At 41.2% G+C, this 13,168-nt stretch overlaps 1 protein-coding gene across 1 annotated transcript; it reads right to left on the bottom strand.

Moving 5' to 3' along the window:
* Positions 1-486: 486 nt before the first annotated feature.
* On the bottom strand, positions 487-10,338 carry LOC134159048 (hyaluronidase-1-like). Its single transcript, XM_062609551.1, has 3 exons — positions 9,421-10,338; positions 2,227-2,316; positions 487-1,200 (listed from the first exon to the last, which is right to left on the bottom strand). Exons 1-3 carry the CDS (start codon positions 10,336-10,338, stop codon positions 772-774), a joined length of 1,437 nt encoding a protein of 478 aa, XP_062465535.1. The 3' UTR covers positions 487-771.
* Between the last annotated feature and the right edge of the window lie 2,830 nt (positions 10,339-13,168).

The following is a 13,168-nucleotide window of genomic DNA, read 5'->3' as shown; positions in this document are numbered from 1 at the left end:
CTACAGAGTTGCAGAACTTTAGCTGATGAAGACCTTATGTCAGTTTAATTGAATTTATGCTATCTAAATAAATTGTGTATATAAGTCACAAGTTTATTCTTATACGCCTACAGAAATAATGCAAACACTGTAAAAAGTGACACACAACATTTTAAAAACACATTTCACTGACACAGTGCATGAGCATTACAGCATTTTCACATTGCTTCTTTTTTCAGAACACAGGACACCATAATACAAATCAGGAGCATCCAGTTTGAATACAGACCTACACTGGTGACAGGTACTTAGCAAAACTGGGCTAATAATTTCTATGCTCTCAGTACACTAAAGTATGTGTAAGTTCCCCTTGAAGTTTAGCAAACTCTGAACTGAATAAAAGATCTAAAGTAGAATGTATACAATCAAAAAGTATTCGTAAAGGTAAAACATCCTAGCTTTAGTTTAAAGGAAGAGTTCTTAACAACTGTCAGTTTTTCTCAACTTTAATTTTATTTAACTTTTTTACTGATGTAAAGCTTTCACTGTCAGAGCAGAAGCTTTCTCTATTGAACATATGAGTAAAACATGAGTTAAAAGTAAAGGAGCTAGTAAAAAAGAGGGGGCTGCTTTCAAAATACTTAATGTCTGAAGCAATTTCAGGAATGGCAGATGATGAAAACAGCAATAACTGTTTAATCAACAATGCCTTTTCCCCATGCAATAAAAACTGGCTAAGAAACAGAACCCTTAGTGGCACCATTTCTTATTTCCTTGCACTGCCTCAGAAGACTAGTGTGTGATACAGAGCAGAATAAGCTGCATGACGGCTAAGAGGAAGACATAAGGCTTTTGTTTTCTTGATCTACTGAACACAATGTGAACCCACCGTTCCATTAGCCTTTGTTCAGGCAATTCACAAAATATTCCTGTCCAGCCCTGGTAACACTGGCAGATAAATCTCTGCCTCATGGCTTCAATACTCTCCAGGCTGGGTTCACCAGTCACCTGGAACTTGAGGCCTCTCTCTGAGTGACGGGCTTGGATCTTGAAATTAGTGGGTGACAAATGGAGGTAAGCAGAAGATTCACTGGTTTTGCGGATACATCTTCCATTCTTCTTGCAAAGGACTTTGCTACAGAGTTTGGCTGCTGCTGTCACATTAATAACATAATGTCCTAAGGGTCCATCAATGTACCGTTTCACAGTTGAACAGCTCTCCTGTAGATAATAAAAGACCATGACACATTTCTCAGTAGCTAGCATTATGTCCAAATTTATTATATTTAAGAAGATGCTAGTAAAAAACTGTTCTTGGCTAAAGTAACCTGTTGAGATAAATCTCATTGGATTTATGTACTGGAGTTTAAACAAGCTTACTTCCATGGGTAAGATTAACAAAGTCAAGTATTAACCTTTACTACCTTGTCTACTTGGATACTTGGTAGAAACATCCAATATTAGACTAGGGAGAAGTCCTAGTAAGCAGAAAGAGAGTTTATATGCTAATCTGAGACTACTTAATTCCTTAAGTAGAGATTTCTGGTAATTGCTAACAAGGAACAGTGCCTGGGACCAATAGGTTTTAAAGCACATATAGAAGCACCACTTTGGTGTTCATCTCTCCAACTCCTTCAGTTTACAAGGAGCCACGGCATTTTCAGAAACCAACACAGAAGTTGCTGCAATTGCAGCTACAAAGTCCCAGTTCATATTTTCCCCTTGTTCTGCCCGAGTCAGCAGTGCTTTTCCAGAGACTCCAGCAGGAAGAGAGCAGACTGCATGAAAGTGGAGTAGGCACCAAAGCCTAGCCCAGGTTTAGAAGCAGGGGCTTGTCTGTCGTTCCTTCTGCAGAACCCCAGTGCAGCCTCCTGCCACCTCCATCACTTCAAGAAGGATTGTTTATGAAAGCTTGAAGAACCTGGGAGGAGGAGATAGTCCTTGCAGAACAAGGTAAAACAAACTGTGCTTATGTTCATATGTTATTGTTTCAAAATATGTCTTTCTTCTAACCTGGACTCGTTATTCCATGATGCTACAAATGACCTGCCCAAAGCAATGTTCTCTGAAGCAATGGGATTTCTCAGTCTGACAAAAGTATAGGACTAATGAGACCTGAAGGTAGCACTAAACCATGATCCTCAGCTGATGACTTTAATAAAGATAGGTAGGTGCTGTGGTGTGCATGGTGGCAGGGAAGAGGTATTGAGGTGATTCCTAAATACTAATAAACTGATACAGACCTACCTTTGAGCTGGCGTATTGCATACTGCCCCAGAGAACAACTCCAGCTGCTCCCAAAGCTGCACTTTCACCAATGGTATTTACCAGATCCCTCTGAAAAAAAAGGCCAAAACCAGACATCAGAAAACCAAAGATACAAAAATAAAAGTAAAAATGAACAGGGATATGGGTATCAGTTCCCACCCCACCCTGAGGAGACATTGGTCGTGTGGTATATTCTTCACAATAAAATCACTATTTAGTTTAGCAAGCTCCTCTGTGTGTCTCACAGGTTTGCATAGGTTGCATTCATGAATGTGACTAGTAAATAATTATTCACAAGGGGTCCTCCAACAAACCTGGTGGAGTAAGAATTTAATGATCTATTTTGTCTACTAGCCTTTGAATGATTGCCATACCTACATAGGCACCATTTTTGGCAAATGATGACAAGTATGATCACACATCATTGGAGTACCCTTACAGTGTCTAGTTGCAGTTGATAGGCTCTAGGCAGGAGTCTAACTTCTGCTGCTTTAGCCATACCGATAGAGTTACAGAGCTGCTGTTACTACCAGCATGAATGCCATTATTCCAGGAAACATATATTTGAAAAACAAGCCTCTTCCAGTGCTACACAGTGCCAATACTTGCACACTGACTTAACCATGTCCAGTTTTAGAGCTGCACCAATAAGCAGTGGAGTTGTAACAATAGCAGTAACACAGCTTTACCAGCTACAGACTCTGTAGAACAGGAGTCACTGGTGCCTTGCCAACAACCTAGCAACATACCTTATAAGTGTCTTAAAGACATTCCACGAGACTGTGACTGTTGTGTCTAGAGAAATGCAATTAAGTCTCAGACAATATGGAGGAAGGATCTTCTTCCACCCTCAAATTTCAAAGCGTGATCAATTACATCCAAAACCATTTCTGTCTACAAGTACTGATAACAAAGTAGTTCCTGATCAGTGTTTGTAATGACAGATATTACAGTATTTGATGAAGAAAGAGCAACTTCCTTTAAAAAGATACTGATGGTCTTTGATATAGTCTTTTTACCTGTTTTTAGGAGAATACAATCCAAAAGACCAGACAAATTATCACAGTATGGTGCTGGCACCTCAGAAATGCAAAATGGCGAAGTGGAAGAGCCATGTTATTATTGTTAATTACTACTAAATAATTTATTTCACTATGTAAGTGGGCCTGTTGATTTTCCAGTGCATAGTTAAGGAGTCCCCATTCCTGAAGCGTTTATGGCCTGAGAGATAAAAAATGACCCTGGACACTTGACCCTCAACTAAAGGTTGGAGAAACCAGTACAGCAAAACTTGCAGAAGTATGAAAAAGCAGAGCTTCCCTCTTGGCTCTTAGTGTAAGATTCAGAGTGCTATAATTGGCCTTGCCTGAAATTCATGTTGCTGCTGATCATCCAAGCTGATTTTTAGAGAATGTCATTACTCTTAGAAGTATACAGTCTGATGTTAGTTTTATAAAAGGATAGTGGTGAGGGCTGCAGGTGTTACTTTTATGTGTGAGGGGTTTTTCCTATGGGAATTTAATTTATCAATTAAAAAAAAATATGTGAATTAAGGATCAAAATATTAAATGCTAAGAGAATGAGAAATACAGCCTGACCTCTTGGTAATGAGGATTCTCAGGCTTTCCTCATCTGTAAGCATTTTATGAAGACTACCCAGATACAAAGGCTGATCTGTGATTCTACATTTGTCACATGATGGTTGAATGATTTAGCACTAACATGGTTCATATCTCAGTAACAAATTAATGAAACCTTTTCAGACAGACAAAATAAATAATCAATAGATATTTAGCACTGATGTATGAGCTAAGACCTGAGCAAGCCCCAAAATAAAGATTTTATAAGTAAGCAATATGCTATAAGTTAGGGTGCTTGACCTAAGTCAGTAAATCCAGTTTTTATTCCCTCATGTTCCACCTCTTTCTTTTGTTACTTTCTAGAAATAGTTTAGACTGAGATCCACAAAGGAATTTCAGCACTTCATGTCTAATTCATATGGATATAAAATAATCAAAAAAGAGCATGACCCTTAAAGTTCACCTAGTCCTCTGGGTGTGTGAAGCCCAATGGCACTGGTAATTTCACAACTGAAGCTCTCAAGACACCTACACTTCCACTTTCATCCCACACCTTGAATCACCACTTTGCCAATGCTGAGAAACTTAGCACTTTTCTCAGGTTAAGGCCAAAATCTGGCATTTGATTGGAATTCATGTTCCCCTAGGGATGCTTAAACGATTCTTGTAGCACCTACACAGGTGTTGATGCTGGTAAGAACAGGAGCTCACTGAAAAACAAAAATTGTACAAGCCCTCATATAAACACTTTTCTTTCACCTTACATTTCTACTTTTTGTATCCTTTAAGACAAAGGCTGAGTGCTAAGAGTCTTCCACAGGAGGAAAGAGGATTAGAAAGACATGGGCTGAATTTTTCTTTCTTCTCCTATGTTGAAAAGGTACATCATTTCCAGCTAACCCTCCAGCATGGGTTACTCTCACAGTGAGGTTACACAGTGTTCAGAGGGGTACCATTTCTTTTTCTGATGCCATTTAACTTTACTCCAATTTCGATACAGGTTTAGTGGAGAGCAAAAGAAACAAAAGGGAACCTGAATGCAACTTATGATGAATTCAGCTTAATAATTAGGTGTCCTGGGTTCAGCAGTAGCAGTCATTTTTCTCCTCCTTGGTAGCTGGTGCAGTGCTGTGTTTTGACTTTTGGCTCGGGGACAGAGCTGATAACGATGTTTTGGTTTGGCCAAGGACTTTGTGAGCCTCATGCTCTGCCAGGGAGGAGGGGAAGCCAGGAGGAAGCAGAGACAGGACACCTGACCCAAACTGACCAAAGAGGTATTCCATACCACAGCACATCATGTCCAGGAGGTAACGGAGAGTTACCCGGAAGGGCTGGTAGACTGCAGGGTTGGAGGAGGTATCAGTCAGTGCTTGGTCGGGCTGGGGGGGCAAGTTATCAGTCAGCTGGTGGTGAGGTGCTGTATTCTCTTCCCTTGTTATTTCCTTTATCATTATTATCATTGGTGGTAGCAGCAGTGATTTGTGTTATACCTTAGTTACTAAACTGTTCTTATTTTAACCTGTGGGAGTTGCATTCTTTTCGATTCTCCTCTCCATCCCTCCAGGAGTAGGGGGAGAGCAAGAAGCAGAGGGGAGTGAGTGAACGAGCCCTCTGACTGGTTTTAAACCACAACATTAGGTAACTTGCCCAAAAGGAAAGAAGTAAGAATTCTGACTGTAACTTCTAGACCTGGTTATGTCTTTTACTGAATGAGTGACTCTCGTTCGGTATCTCAAAAGCCATTATCACAGAAAGGCTTTTCTCTGAATAATCTATAAACAGGAGGTTGCACCACATTCTTTATTTTTGCTCTCTCATACACTTGTTACTTTTGGTCTGGTGATTTCTTAACTCTTTCCTGGTGTCTAACACTGGGTGCTGGATTCATCCTGACGAGCCTGGGAAGAGAACGGAGCCAAGAGCTCCCACACCAGAGGTGGGCAGCAGTCACCCAAAAAGGGTGACACCACCACCACCCTCCCCTGCCACAGACAGGGTTAGAAAATGAAAGTTTCACCCACATTTGTGTATTTTTAGGAAAGGAAAGCTATGTGCCTCTCATAATGGATGAGAGTGGGAGCAGAGATAGGGAGGTACCTCTGTGAAGCCCCAAGTGAGGCACACGAGTTCTACCAGCAGCCTCAGACACAACAGTCCTGATTTTGGGATTGAACCTAGCACCGCTTATCATGCAGCACAGCTTGGCATTAGTGGGAGCTCATTGGCACAGCTCTTCTGTCTGAGATTAAGAAGTACCTCATACGGAAGAATACATGCAAGTTTAAAAAATGTTAGCTATCATTTTAAATACGAGCATCTTGACATTTTTCTAGGTGGAGAATCCTATTTCACTCCTTGTACCAGACCCTCATCCATCCATGTTAGAGTACTGTCCTGGGGAGGCAATTTTATGGGTCAGCTGCCACTGAAGTGTCTGATATTTCTCCAAGTGATAAACAAGTCAACAAAGCCTCTTCCCTTCTGATGCTCATTCTCGTTCAAGCTTTTGGGGGCAGTGTGCAACAACCAAAGATCCTCAAGATTATGCTGGGCTATCTCCAAGCAGAGAGTTGATTTGGCAGGGAGAAAGAAGCTTTAGTTTCTATCAGTGCTTCTCCATATTCTGATCAGCCAACTGACTGCATCAGACAGTAAAAAAATAGGAGGTGCACTAAGACATTTCAGTTTTAGAGCCTTAGAGGAAGCAGGACAGTCAGTTCTAGCTGCATGCTGAGGAAAGATAAATAAATCTGTAATCTTTCCTTTAAATTTTGACCAGTCTTAGTTACAGACGTGATTTTTCTGTATTCAGGAATGGCTGCACAAGCCTGGGGCGGTCTCAGGGAATGGCCTCTGTACACATGCACGCCTGTTAATCGGAGAACACTATCTGTAGGTGAACGAGAGAACTGTTATTCATTATTCACCATTTGTGAGTTGTCATCCTGCTCTATTAATGACTTCAGCCATCTACTCAGGAAGCACAGATGTTACTGTATTATCTTCCCTCTCCCACACACTTAAGTGGATTGTCAAGGCAGATAGTTTCTAAATACTCTACAGATGGCAAACTGCTTCTAGGTATTTCATAATGATCAGGATCCCAATTCAGAATTTACGAATTGTTTCCAAGAAAAAAAGCAGAACGAATTTCTCAGACACCTTATACTCAACTCACCTGATTTCCAGGTGCAGGCAGGGTGAAAGGTACAGCACACATAACTACAGCATCTGCTTAGGACCTGGGTCTTACGTCTTTCTGGAGGTCTGCTAGACCAGTGTCTCTCCCTCAGTGACTTTGACTCACAACCATTCTATATTCTTCCACTGTGATATTCAGTGTATTTCATGTTGTGTCCAGAAGAGCTCATACACAAAGCTTGAATGTGCCAGGAATTATTTCTGTTGCACCAGAATATCACAGCTCTGATGGAACTTGATGGAGCAGGGCAGCAGTTCTCCTGACCCAGTCCCTGTCAGAGCTCAGGTATCTTTTATCCTGCTATCCCAGTTTTAATATGGCCATTAAGCCTGGATGTTATTTTACTGCACTGTCTCCTTTCCTTGCAACATTCATGCACATCATTGCTGGAGCTCAGAGTTTTCATGCCTTGTCTGTAGGTCTGTGAGCATCACTTGTGGGCATGTCATAGATCAAATGAGAAGCTCCAGTGTAGTCTAAAATCTGAACACACAAACTGGTATTTAAAAGACCTTGATGGCTTCAGGGATATGAAGGAAACCAAGAACATTATTTTCCTATCATTCCTATTTAGAATTTTCTGAAGTGCAACCCCGAAAGTTCCCGTCAGTCCCCGAGCTGTTCACACATAGCCTGGAGACATGTCAAGCCCTGACCCATGGCTGACTGCAGAGCTGGGTTCTGTCCTTATTAGAAAATATGTAGTAGAGTATAACCCAAAGGTGTTTCTCTGGCTACACAGCCATCTTCCTTGGCTGCAGAGTTGTAAAGTGATCTTTAAAGCATCCAAAAGTAAATGGCTACATGCAATTGAAAAACGGGCCAGTGAGTTAGAAAGTATAACATAGGAGGAATGTCATATTGCTGCTGTACTGTTCAGAAAATAGCTTTAGGTAAAACAATAACTTTATACCACCACAGATTTTGAACTTGAGCATAACTGGTAACAGCATATTAGTTTTCATACCTCTCAGTAATGTCTGTGGTATTTTTGTGTCAATCAAAAGACTATTTTATATTATAAAAATGTACTATTACAGACTGCAGTTGAAGAGTGCTTAATTATTTCACAGCCTAGGTTCTTCAGTGAAGGTGTTCTGGGTGAAATCCTGCCTGTACTGACCCCAGTGGCTCCTTGCCTTCAGCAGCAACCTTGCTGATTTGAAACCCCATGTTTTCTGAGTCAGTTAGGACGTGTAGTTTCCACATCACACAGAAAATAGCTCCAAAGAGTTCCCAGTTGCTCAAAAATGAGGCAGACTGAATTCATGATTGCTTCTGTGCACCATTTGGTTCCTGGGGGCAGCCTGAAACTCTTCTCAGGTTGCTAGGGCTCCACTGCACCTCCCCAGCTCCAGCTCCAGGCTGAAGCCATGTGCAGCCTGGGGTTTGCTGGACTGACTTGCTTTTTTCCCTTAACTCTTCTCTCCCTCTGGCTGTTCTGGTTTGAGTCAAGAACTTGTCTCTATCAGCCACAGAAGCAAGCTCTCACACAGCTCTCCATAAACCAAAGGGAAGGAGCACCCCCAGATGCCCTGAGCTGTCAAGGAGTCTGCCCCAGATTCCCTCCCCTCTTAGGGAATTGATAGAGATCAAAGTAAAACTTTTGGAACTTGGGAAATTAATAAGCATCTGTGCCTCTCTATTATGTGCATAAACAGGCAGAGCCACAATCATTACACATCCAGAAAGTCTGGGGTTTGTAAGCATGTATTTTTACCATCAATGTTGTGAACAGTGTATATTTATTGCACTTGGTCATTAGTTGAAGGAACATTGCATGACTCAAAAACTTGGTTTCTTTATTAAATGAACTCCGCAGTGTTAGCACTAAATGTTGGATCGTGAAGATATTTGAACATGTTGTACCTCTGAAAAGAGAGATGGCCAATGTTTACCATGCAGGAGTTAGGAACTCCAGGCCAGACTACTGTACTTGACTATACTTGAATGTACTATTCAGTATATTTCTATACTGAATGAATTTACGTTCAGATAAACAAAAAAGTCCTGAGGCTCCTTTCTTATGAAAGTTTATCTTTCCATTACACTAATTAGTTTTAAACTTCATGAAAATTTGTCAAGTTCATTTCACAAGCTGTCCTGAAGAATTAAAATATTGGAATGAATTACTTCCTTAAGGAAATGGTTTATTTGTACTTTCTTTCTAAATTACCCTCATTAAAAACATATGATGTTACCCTACAGAAGTAGACCAAAGCACTGCAGTATTAACTCTTGAAAGGTGTAGAGATTGTACAGTACTTCTTTTTAGAGGGTCCACCTTAAATGTGAAAAACAGTAAGTGTTGTTATAGAAGAAAAAATTTTAGCAAGTATTTTTTCTAAGAGGCTTTTTCTACTCTCTACATTTCTAAAATTGTCTGCTTACCTCTGTTAAAACATGAAAAGTATAGGCATAAAATGGTCTGGAGTAAACAAACACAGGCAAAACATAGTCTTTTCTAGCCATTGAGGCAACACGTATTGCCTCCTTAACCCGATAGTGAACAAATTTTAGTGCGTTTGGACTTGACTTCAGTATATAATCCAGGTATATAGAAGGGTAGAGAGCAGTGCTTTCCTTCCACAGCCAGAGCAGGAGGTCATTGCGCTCAGACTCAATGGCTGGGCATTTCCCTGTGTATGTTTGAGGGTGTTCTTTGTAATCGTAATTGTAGCAGTCTGGGTAAAGGTAGTAACCCCACAAACCATTTGGTCTCATGTGCTCAGCCAGAAGGATGGTGTTGTTCATGAAACTCTTGCCAGCATCTTCAAATTCCTCTTTAGCCACTTTCCTAATTCTGTCCTCTGACCACTGAGGATGCCGTCTCCTAACCATCTCAAGAGACTTATTTCTATATATGCTTTTGTTGCCCCAGTTCCTATCCCACTGGGGCCTCCAGTTTTCCCAGTCAATGACTGCAAGTCCCTGGAATTTCTTCATGGGTATGCAGTAGTCAATGTCAGACTTTGCTTTATTGAGGTGTTTGATAAGACTTTCATTCTGGGGCACCCCTCCATTGACAGGATCTCCATTATCTGAGTAATAGGGATAGTATCCCAGATGCGTGTGATAGAAGATTGTCACATTGGATCCACTCAGAGTCTCATTGGTGTTGGATACAATGTCAAAAATACTGAGATCCAGGTCCACCTTGTACCGCAGCCTGCACTGCTCGGTCGGCGCGTTCCAAACAACCATGAAAGGCTTGTGCAGAACCAGAGGGGCCCGTGCCGGCTTCGGCAGCTGAGCATCAATCATAGTGAGCAGCACTGACACTGCTAACCATCTGACCCAAGCATCCATGGCATGGGGCTTTTCTGGGAAACTGTTATGGTGTGTCTTTGAAAAGAAAAATCAAACAAGACATGTTAGAAGGGCAGTAGCCACCCTGGAGGCAGATAGGATGGCAAAGGGATGTCTTTTGGTTTGATCTGCTTATGTTAGCATTATACCCAGCACAGAGAAAAGTGCAAAACTGTAGTCTTGTAAGAATTAAGCCTAGTATCAAATGCTGTCAAAGACTTTTTCATCGACTTCACTGTCTGGAAGTCTGTTCTGATGCTCAGCTTTTTCATGTCTTTCCCTCTCATCCAGACATCTCCCACAGTTGATTCAGACCTTTCCTTAACACTTATTTGCTCCCTGATGTGTATAAAAAAAAATAGCTAATGAAAGAATAACTTAAAAACAACAATATGAAGATGAATGTGCTGATCATTTGAAACTTCAAGCTTCCAAGCTACCAGTCTGCTACAGTCTAGACTTGCCTAGAATGTTGTTACAGTGGGGCTAATGCCTTCTTTAATATCTATATATGCTAATGGTCACAATAGGAAAAGTAATTTAAACAAAAGTCAGACACTTGTAACTCACACAAATTAATCGGGAACTCAGAAATGCTGCAATTTTCAGCATATCTGAAAAAAAAACCCAACCCAAACTGTATTGCTACCTACACTTGAATTTAATTTTCTTTTTCTAAATGAATAAGTGCAATAGTGATAACCAGTCTTCAGGCTAAGAGGGTGATACTATTAATGACTTAATGGTTTAAGCTACTGATTATACTGAAAGCAAATTAAATATCAGTATATTAAAGAGAAACAATTATGTTAAGTAGATCTGAATTAGCCAAAAAAGCATGCTCCATCTTTAAAAAAAGGGACCTAGTCTGTAGCAGTAGGGGCCTATTAGCATTAATTATTCCTTTCAGGATGTGCTGTTATCACTGACTGTCACATTGGCTTGGGGACTATCAGTACTCTGGGAGGGGGAAGAGCAGCAGGGCTGCTGGCACCTCCGCCACCCCAGCCCCACTTTGCACCCCATGGGGCAGCTGTCCACCCCCTGCCTGCAGTCAGGTGCTCCAGAATACTGCTCCTGCTTCTTCCCCAAAGAAGGACAGCTCAGCCCTGTCCTGCGGCTGTCATTCAGGTCTCTTTGCTGGGGAATACAGTGCCTGTTATTGGGGCTGATGAGCAAACACTACACAGTGGGGTCCAGCTGATAAATCAGCCTGAATCCAGAGATGATAAAAATTGCTTGCTGTTACAAATATTACCACATCTATAGTATAACATGGTTTATCCTCTCAATTGTTATATCTGTCAAGTTTCTCCAGTTTAGTCACATGTTAAACTACTGCAATCACTTTCTGCAGTGCTGAAGTTCATGAACTAGCCATGTGAATTTGAAATGTCCTGAAACTGGGCATTTTCTTACTTTACATCCATTTTTATTCACTTCTTTCCTTGCCTGTAAGGTCAGACCCAACGATCTTACTGTAATTAGCCTAGCTTCACTTGTCGCTAGTATTTTTTCACTCAGATAACACCAGTTAATATCCTAACTTTGCCAAGACAAGGAAAGCTCTTTGCACATACCCATCCATTAGTCCATGGCTGGGATCTGTAGGTTTCTTGCTTTCCAAACCACTGCAGTCAACACACCACTCTAATACGATTTTTTAGTACTCCTTGGATATTACCTTTTAATCTGTAATGGGATGCCAGATATACAGGAAGGCTGCAGGTACCCTTATCCAAATCTGCCAGCAGGCTTATTAAAGAAAGACACTTTTTCACTGTTGGAAAATTTGTTGGCTTTCAAAAGTATTAAAATCCAGTATTTCTCCCCCTGTAATTTGCCCTTCCTTGCCATTCTTCCATCCTCTGGGTTTAATGTTTCTTCTATCTGCTGATGCTCTCCTGATCTTCTGCCTTTCCCTAAAGTCTCTACTTGTCTTTTTGTCTCCGATAGAACTGCCTTTCTCTCCTCTATCCCCAGCCTTGTGTTTTTCCATCCTCAGTTCCAGAAAACCATTGAGCCTTCCAGACCAGTGGCCTGGTACACGAGAACCTTCCCAGAAGGTGGAGGAAGGCAATCTGCAGTAAACAGTGGCTAGTGACAGCAAAGTGAAGAGCAGGAGGACTTCAAGAAGCTGCCAGGCAGGAACCCTCTGGGAGCAAGTCCCTGTTGGCAAGCTAGGGATTTATGTTCTTGTTTCCTTGCCTGCTCTGTGGCTGCTTGCTTTGCCTGCCTAAATATAGATTTAGCACCCAAGTTTGGAAACTTCGCACACAATCGTTTAGATCCTATCAAGGATAACATCCTTAAGTGAAATGGGCCATTGCTACAGGCCATTAGGCTGGTGCTACCTACATGCCTGTGGGAAAAGAATGCCAGGTTATTTTCACTTCACCGATCTGCTGGAAGGAAGTCATGTGCTTGAAACTGGTATCTTTTTCTGTTTTCCTGCAGAGTCTTGCATAATCATCTAAGTAATACCATAGGCTGAGAAAACACAAAGAACAACAACAACAAAAGCCACCAAAACTCTTTTCCTTCCTGTTTTATGCAAACTGATGAATACATCACAGGACTTTGCACTCATTATTTAATGCAGCAAACTCACTTTGTACATCTGCAAGGGTTTTTTCATGATTTGGGCTGGATCGCTTTGTGAGAACAAGCTTATAATATAAACAAAGGTTTTCTCAAAAAGTGATAGCTCAGATGAAATGGGAGGAGCACCAGGAGGGAGATAAAAGACCTTTAGTGGATTTCTGTGGAGGAAAAAATCTGGGAAAAGATCGCAGCTGCTTGTTCCCACAATCCAAATGCTGATACTGCT

Source organism: Pezoporus occidentalis, unplaced genomic scaffold (assembly GCF_034315485.1).
Source record: "Pezoporus occidentalis ecotype Australia unplaced genomic scaffold, CSIRO_AGI_Poc_V1 ctg14, whole genome shotgun sequence".
NCBI classification, from domain to species: Eukaryota; Metazoa; Chordata; class Aves; order Psittaciformes; family Psittacidae; genus Pezoporus; species Pezoporus occidentalis.
The sequence above is the reverse complement of the archived record's forward strand: the minus strand, read 5'-3'. Positions and strand labels throughout refer to the sequence as shown.

Excerpts from the sequence above, each read along its gene's own strand:
- LOC134159048 (XM_062609551.1), bottom strand. The coding sequence starts at position 10,338 with ATGGATGCTTGGGTCAGATGGTTAGCAGTGTCAGTGCTGCTCACTATG. Across the intron at positions 2,317-9,420 it reads CTTTTCATGTTTTAACAGAG|AGGGATCTGGTAAATACCAT; the intron begins GTAAGCAGACAA and ends CTTTTTTTTCAG. Across the intron at positions 1,201-2,226 it reads TGCAATACGCCAGCTCAAAG|GAGAGCTGTTCAACTGTGAA; the intron begins GTAGGTCTGTAT and ends TATTATCTACAG.